This window comes from Eutrigla gurnardus (assembly GCF_963514095.1).
Source record: "Eutrigla gurnardus genome assembly, chromosome: 1".
In the NCBI taxonomy this organism is placed as follows: Eukaryota; Metazoa; Chordata; class Actinopteri; order Perciformes; family Triglidae; genus Eutrigla; species Eutrigla gurnardus.
Window position 1 is genome coordinate 285,001 of NC_139915.1, and position 8,075 is coordinate 293,075.

At 41.6% G+C, this 8,075-nt stretch overlaps 2 protein-coding genes across 7 annotated transcripts in view; one reads left to right on the top strand and one right to left on the bottom strand.

Moving 5' to 3' along the window:
- Positions 1 to 2,855, bottom strand: part of mical2a (microtubule associated monooxygenase, calponin and LIM domain containing 2a) — a 32,209-nt gene extending 29,354 nt beyond the window's left edge. For 4 of the 6 annotated variants that reach the window (XM_084017955.1, XM_084017954.1, XM_084017956.1 and 1 more), the window contains exon 1: positions 2,753 to 2,855. The gene's annotated coding sequence lies outside the window, so the exon portion shown is untranslated. The remainder of the gene's footprint in view (positions 1 to 2,752) is intronic. The other 2 variants (XM_084017958.1, XM_084017957.1) reach the window with 1 other exon arrangement.
- A 1,277-nt stretch (positions 2,856 to 4,132) lies between these two features.
- Positions 4,133 to 7,954, top strand: dkk3a (dickkopf WNT signaling pathway inhibitor 3a). The gene is made up of 7 exons (XM_084009644.1): positions 4,133 to 4,367; positions 4,570 to 4,689; positions 4,772 to 4,831; positions 5,795 to 5,887; positions 6,628 to 6,772; positions 6,861 to 7,020; positions 7,148 to 7,954. The coding sequence occupies exons 1-7, from the start codon at positions 4,161 to 4,163 to the stop codon at positions 7,233 to 7,235; spliced, it is 873 nt and encodes a 290-aa protein (XP_083865770.1). The 5' UTR covers positions 4,133 to 4,160; the 3' UTR covers positions 7,236 to 7,954.
- The last annotated feature ends 121 nt before the right edge of the window (positions 7,955 to 8,075 follow it).

Sequence of the window (8,075 nt, forward strand, 5' to 3'; positions counted from 1 at the left end):
AGGCGTCATGTTGCAGAAGAAAAACAGCACATGACATGAAAGATATCAACAGGTCTAGATCTCGTAAACAAGACTTCCTCAGATGAAAACAAATATGTTCAAGGTTCAAATCAATATCAGCGAGGAGTTCACTGATGTTAAACTGTCGGTAGCAACAGAGGCCGAGGCTTCTCAAAAACCTTAATGTCACGTAGCACACTATTGACTTTCTGCAACACCAGGAGATTTCTGGTAGTTAAACTGAATCATGGTGATGCACTGACAAAGAGATTTGATGCCTTATTTTACATTTCAAAAACCTGTGCTGAGTGCCAGCTCCCTCTGACGCCTGTTATCCAAAGTCTTCCTGTGGAGTGTGTCTGGTTTCCTGTCCAGATCAAAGCCTGGAGGAGGACTGCCTCTGTAAAATTCCACCTCTGTGATTTTAAAGCATGACTAAGATACAATTAAAACCCTTTCCAGTGTGCTCCTGTCCCCGACCAGCTGGAACGGGTTAATGATATCCTGGGGTGAATTTACCACAGCAACGTCTCCTTGAACCTCCTTCAGTGGCTCCATTTTTACGTATGCTATTGGTTTAGGTTGAAATGGGTTTTTTTTCCTACTTTGATACAGTTGTTTAGGGACCAGCAGTGCTACAAGGAACAATGTGCCGCACCTATCTCTGGGAGTTCCTATCTCTTTTGTGTGGACACATGGGTCCCTTCTTTATGCTGTGGAACAAGGAAGGAAACATATTGCAGAGAGGAAAGAGAAAGTTTACAACACCTTCCTGACGATAATGAGCACAAGTTTCCAGTGACAGTAAGATTATCAGGCCGCGTGAAACACGGCTATATTGTTTTCATCCACAGCATTACGTCCTTATCGTTATTACCCTGATTTATTAACAGATTCATTCACAAGAACCATATCCATTTAACTCATTGATCTAGGTTTCTCTTTAACTACAGTATTCATAGTATCTAATAATGTCTCCCATTTGCTAGTATTAATATGTGTACTGTATGCAGGGAAGCTGAAACTATTGACTCTTAATGTCAAAATAAGAGCAGCTGAGTGACTGAAGCAAACACTAAAGCACTGAGAACCCGGATTTGGTGAGCTTTCTCCAGCCTTCACATGTAAAAGACGAGGTAGTAAACATCATTTTTAGATTTTCCATAAGTGCAGGTCTGCTTTCTGTAATGTCGTTTAATCTCCACACACTGTTGTTAAGTTAAACTCCAGTAAAACTGGTCATTACAAACTAAAAAGGCTGACACAAGAATTTGTAGTTGTACGTTACTGCCGCAGTGTTGAAGCCTATCATGCAAAGAGGTCGCTTTTTTAGGACATTTTGCCAACATTCAAAGGACGGTTTGAAAAATATGGAAGTCTGTATGTAAATGTCAACTGAAGTAGTTCTCTACACCAGTTTCTCACTGTGTTACAGTGAAGTCCAGGGTATTACAAAGCAGTATGATGGACTACTTATCTTATAGAGCAATACACTGTTTACAGTATATATTTATATCATAGTACATGAATGGCTCAAAAAGGCTAACTGAGAGAGAAATTCCAGCAAGAGGGGTATAAAGTGGTTGCTGTTCAATGTTTATGAGCATAAATCACATGGATGATCAATGTCAGGGCCAGATACTATATATATATATATATATATATTAACACTGTTAACAACTTAGCACGTAAACTGGCAGCGTGACCCTAATAAAGTTTGTATCTTACAGTTTGATGGAGAAGAGTGTGATGTGTCTTCAACAGATGTAAACCACACATGATGGCTCACGCAGCAGTGGGAAGGACGGATGACTCTTCTGACTCTCCTCAAAAATGTGGCTGAACAAATCATGCATCATCTTGCAAAACATATGAATCATATACCAGACTGATTTCGGTATGTTGAAACGTGGGAGAGGAAGAAGCTTTTCCCCCTCTAACAAATTTAAATCCGGCCATTTCTTCCTGCTCCAACAGGGATCTGGTCTTTATCAACGCTTCAGGCTCAAACAGCTGCAGTTTCTGTCACTCACTCAGCTTCTTTTCAGTAAGCTGACAAATACAGTGTGTCAACACCACAGCTTTATATATGATGCCGTTTGTGTCACGCAAACCCCAAACAGGCTATTTACAGTCTGGAAGCTGCTGAGCAGGTGGAGCCAGTCTCCAGAAACACTGAAAACAGTTCAAACACTGGGCAGGCTGCTTATAGTCGTGGGAATACAAAATAATAATAATAAAAAAAGAGGAATGATGTATAAAGCTGTAAGTTCAGTTTTGACCTGGTTTCCCTAGAGGCAAGTTTGAAAAGAAGCTCAAAAAATAATTTATGCCCAAAGCCTAAAACTAACTCTTCTAACAGAAATCACCAGGAACACAAAAGGAACACACGAGATTTAACACGTGGCCATACAACTCAACATACAAAGCAACAATAAACCTTGCTGATAGGCTCAGCACAACTAATCAGCATTATCTCAACACCAACGTCCTGACCGATACTAACGAGGTGTGCCTTCATACACTGAACTGATACTTGGATGCCCGTTTTTTTGTGTGTGTTTTTATTCCCATAACTTTTAATACAACCATGCCTTGCTTGCTACTGGAATAGAGCAAATCAGGAAAACGCCACTTTTGTCAGGTGTCTCAGCTACACACACACACACACACACACACACACACACACACACAACACCACCACCACCCAGTAACACACAAACCACAAAGTGTATAAAACAAAAGGATTTACCTCACGTCGCAATCCAGGTCCAAACTGTTCTTTTCAGTGCTGGACTGTAGTTGTGTGAAGTTCGTCGGTCCTCAGTCAGGCTGACAGGCAGCAGTTTCTCTGTGCAGCTGCGTCCAGCGTTGGTGGAGGGCGGGGCTGCAAAATGGGACACATCCCGAAACAGGCAGCTACCGCGGCTGCTGTTTAATCCAGATGATCCAGATTTTCACTACACAGTAACAAATGACGAGCCTACTCACTACAGGTTGGGTTTAATGGGGTTGAATTGCATTACAATGGTAGAACTAAACGCTAGATCATTAAATACGTAGATAACTAAAAAGAAAAGGCATGTGCGTAAATGTGATAGAGCTTCAAACTACACTAATAATTAAAAGCAAGTGGGGAATTGAATTCTGATGTCATAGCCTACACTGGCTTTTCGGGTGTAAATTAACCTTAGCTCCACATTTTGCGCCAGACCCAACACGTCCGCTGGCAGTCAACACATTCTACATTCTACAGCGTGTCAGCAGAAACGGTCGTCCACGCAGCACGTGGTCAAAACCTTTGGACAAACACTGTAAACGTGTGTGCACAGAAGTGAAGTCCGTGGCCAGGCCATAGTTATAATCATAGCGAAATGGCGCCACCGTGTGGCCATGGAACTACAAGGTACTACTACTGCAGGTGACTTGCTCAATTAAATAGGTCACCCAAATTATGAAACGTATTTTTTACTTACCCGAAGTCGCGGTGCCACTGGTTGCCTTTCATCCCCCATTACAATAATATTGAGGTGTTTTTTGTTTGTGGTGCTCCACGTTGCTGGACGTTGTTTCAATGAAAACTGCCCACGGTTAGTTATTGTTGTGTATTTCTCATTTCTTTAAACCACTACAGCTGTGCATCATAGAGCTCAATTGGAATTGTGCTGTTTAGTGCTAGCTAGCATATGCTAACTAACGGTATCTTTAGTCGTTTTGGTATGGCTATAAGCTAACGTTAGCTACATGAGGATACCTCGGAGTTTTGCACTCACCCTGAACACCGACTACAGACAGTTAGGTTTTATTCCTTATTGCAGGCTCGTCCACGTATAGTTTACTTTAGTTTCTGTAGTTTTAACTCTAAACTATGTATGTTTCATCAGTTAGCTAGAAAAAGATGCTAACTCGAAACCAAAAAGTTCTGTTGCTATGGTTACCAGCCGATTACCTCGGGTAGGCCTTTTAATTAGTTTAATCAATTTGTCATTATCTTAAAACCGGCTCATGTGACTTTTACCTGTTAAGCAAATAATTTTAAATGTATATTAACGTGTGAGATAAGTGTGTGAGGCGATGACCCATCCGTGACGGAGGCGACGTATCACGGTGGTGTCGTCACCGCCGCCACACCCTCATCAGAGTGCAGCAGCAGCAGCAGGATGATGATGATGATGCGAGTTGCCCTGCTAGTTTTGGCTCTCACAGCAGCCTGCAATGGCATTCTCCCGGAGATAGTGGACTCGGGCATCAGTCACATCCTGGAGGATAATTCCGCCCGGGGACAAACGGAGGTGGACCGCGTGTTTGTAGAAGTGGAGCAACTGCCAGAGGATCCGCAGCACAAGCCCGACGCTGCGTCCCACCAAGTAGGCAGCTGCACCCTCTCAGCATCTTTTCTTTAACGTTACATGACGTAGCATCGCTCACCTCAGATAAACACACTGAGATCTCCTATGGAGAAATATATAGACGCTTAGAGGCAGCAGTGGAAAGAGCCATAGTATAATATTGACTTATTAATGCATCTCTTTGCCTGAAATCTGTCTCTGATCTCTCCAATTCTTCTAGAGAAACGACAGCGTCAGTCCCAGTCCTCCTCATCCCAGTAACCTCACTCCGAGTCATCACAACAAAACAGCTTCTGATAAAGTGCTTGATAATGAATCTGTCCACACCTCAAGAGAACAGGTAAGCTTATGCATAGTGAACAAAAGTGACATTTGTTCCTCTTTGTGACTGTAATTTAACCAGATGTTCCACCTTCAACCAGGAGATAAACAACGTCACCACAGCTGTCCAGTCCAGCGACCTGGGGAACAGTATTGATCATGTAAGTTTATTCTGTTTTAATTAAGGATATATCACAGTACAGCCGTGTTACAATGTTGACCTTTGACTTTCTCAACATGAAAAGGCCTCAAGAGTGACTGCGTAAGATCTGGCAGCAGCATCCCAGCCACTAATTTGCCATTATGTACAGGATGTGTAGATTACAGTAACATTTTTTATTCTGCACTCATTATTATTTGCCTTGTGTAGAATTCAAGCTGAAAGAAATGCTGAACTGCACCCTGATCTGTTAAAAATGACTGTGCAAAATTGTTGATAAATAACCGATGAAATGTGTTTTTGCTGCTTGTAACTGGAATTCCCTTTCAGGGTTAATCATTCTACAACACAGATTTAGAAACATTATTCATAATTAAGCTGTATAAAAAAACGTTTCTTTTATCTGGCTAAGAATGTGTAAACGTTTCCCTCTACTAGCTCAGAGTAATAATGAGGTGGGACCTCTTTTTTTTTTTTTTTTTTGTATATTGTAGTCTAATTTGATCACCTCGGCAGAAGAAAGCCATTCAAGTATGGCCTGTCAGACACAATTTAAAAAGAAAGGAGGTAAATGGCTGTTTACATGGAAACTCTGGGACAATAGTCTCACTTACAAGAGGTAAAAATAAAACTCTTTCTTTCTTCATTAATTTGTAGCAGGTTTTCTGCAAAGAAGCAACATAAAACTTTTGCACTAGACAACATTCTGTGACATGAATTTCTGTTTCTGAGAGTTTTTTCCTGCTTTGGGAACCAGGAAAATAAATCTGAGGTAGGACGGGAATCTGATGTAGGATCACATGATATGCAGGGTGGCCTGACATTTCTCAGAATGATATATTTGCTTGGCATATTTGACTAAATAAAGCACCAAGCTTTTTCCATGTAGAAACTCACTAATGTTCTTGAAAACATAAACAATGTCATTCTTATTTCCCAACAACTCCATTTTTTGAATCCTTAGGGATGCATCACTGATGGGGACTGTGTGAAGGGAAGTTATTGCCTTCACGACAAGTCCAACTCCAGGTGTCTGCCTTGCAAAGCAATCGATATGGTGAGTGTGAGCTGAGGTTACCTTCACTATTTTAGTCAGTTTTTTCTATAATGCACTGTTTCAAAGACGTACACGCACACAGTCACCTCGGTCCAGCTGAGGTTTCACTTCGACTGCATTGCAGTTTGCCCACAAGTGTAATCGGAGTGTTGTTTGTGAACGCTCTGTCCTATGAGCTTCACATGAAACAACAGCACGTGTCAAGGTTAAATTAGAGCTCTTCTTTTCCCGCTGCTCTCTCTCTCGCTCTCAAAGGACGTCTAGGACACTTCTATCTACAGACTCACCCGTTTGCTTTTTATTTAAGACTCCGTTATTGCTGCTGATTGTGTCGTGTCTTCATTGGATGAACTGGTCTCTCTGTAGCAAAGGGATAAAGACACTGGCAGTCTGCCAAACAAGGGAACGGTGTACATGACTAATAAATACACAGAGGACAGGATCTGTGTCTTGTCAAAAGTGCTGCATTGGAAAACTCTGCATGGAAATAACCAGAACACTGCTGCACATAACCCCAAATTAGCAATTCATAGAGGGTGAGTGGGAACAGGAACTCGTCTCACTGCTATCAGAGTCCAGTTTCCTTTATTTCATTTACAATTAACCCAAAATATCAGCACACTTCAAGCTTAGAGAATAATGCATGTTCTTTTAAGACACTCAACAAACACTCAAGTTTGCTGACATGTTTTTTTATGAAAGGTTCCAAATCTAAACCACTTTTTTCTCTTTTCTTTCAGTCCTGCACGAAAGATAATGAGTGCTGTGGTGAACAGCTGTGTGTATGGGGTCAGTGCAGTGTAAATGCAACAAAAGGAGAGGCTGGCAGCACTTGTCAATACCAGACCGACTGCAGCCCAGACCTCTGCTGTCTTTTCCATAAAGGTACATTACAACACACAGTCCGGTGGTTGCTGCCGCTTATCGATTCGAGACATTCTCTCATGTCTGTATGTCTTCTCTGTGGGATCAGCCCTGCTCTTCCCCGTCTGCTCGGCCAAGCCCATTGAGCGGGAGCGCTGCTTTGGAGCCTCCAACCACCTGTTGGAGCTGTTGTCCTGGGACATTCAGGATGATTCACGACCCAGGAAGCATTGCCCCTGTGCAGGAGATCTCCACTGCCAGCACCTGGGGTCAGTACATTTGACAGCAAAGAATGATGATTCTGCTAAAATACAAAGAAAATGATAATTAAGCTTTACATGCATGTTACTCCATAACTTTAACCCCCATTACTGCAGTGCTCTGCTTTTTTGACAGGCGAGGGTCCATGTGCCTCAAAGGAGAGGACTCGAGTGAAGAGGACCTGACAGACAGTCTATACTCAGAGATAGACTACATCATCTAGACGCAGCTTGATTTCATTGACATTAACAACTGGGGTCTCCAATGACTCCAGAGCTTTGTCGCAAAGAGCCGTCACACCTTCTGTTTGCCAGCATAACCCAGAGTGGTAAAGCCACACTGCATGTAAAAAAAACAATGAGAATATATTTATTTTCTTTGCTATAACTGAGACCTGAGGGTCAAACAGGGGAAAAAAACAGGACAACAAAAAGGCTTGTGTTAATACTAAATGACACTGTGATACCATTTGCTGCATCCGTATAACCCTTATCTAATGCTAATCCCAGCCATACAATGGACTGTAACACACTGGATACAACTCTAGACACTAAAATACAGTGCAGACTTTGCACCAAGAAGAACGATACAATCATGCTTGATGTACTGCATTATCAATACAACTGTATCAGAGGCAGGTCGATTCTGCTTCCAAGACTCACATCTAATTTATATTGATCTACAGGAAACACTACCATGAAATGTCAGCAGGCTCGTATAAAGGATTATGTTCACATGTAAATAGCTGCTACCATCTTGCCATGTGGGAAGCACATTTGCATCCTTATACAGTACATGACTGATAAAACCTTGTTTGTTTATGAGTAAATCTAATTCTAGCTGCTTCAATATCCTAAAGTTGTTAATTCCACTTCAGTTATCCTGGTTGTTCCTGACAAGAAGTGCTGAATGATTATTTACACCTAGACCTCAACATTTTATAGCAGCACATTGAAATGTGTTGATCTATATTATTTGTATGTATATATATTTATGTAATGTGTCCTTTCTTTATATGTACTTCATTCTCACTTTTGCCTTTTGAGCAGTATCTCATATCTAC

What these genes read in the sequence shown, in the direction of transcription:
- dkk3a (XM_084009644.1), top strand. Translation starts at nt 4,161, where the DNA reads ATGATGATGATGATGCGAGTTGCCCTGCTAGTTTTGGCTCTCACAGCA. An exon ending in CCGACGCTGCGTCCCACCAA is followed by an intron (nt 4,368 to 4,569) that starts GTAGGCAGCTGC and finishes CAATTCTTCTAG; the next exon opens with AGAAACGACAGCGTCAGTCC. An exon ending in TCCACACCTCAAGAGAACAG is followed by an intron (nt 4,690 to 4,771) that starts GTAAGCTTATGC and finishes ACCTTCAACCAG; the next exon opens with GAGATAAACAACGTCACCAC.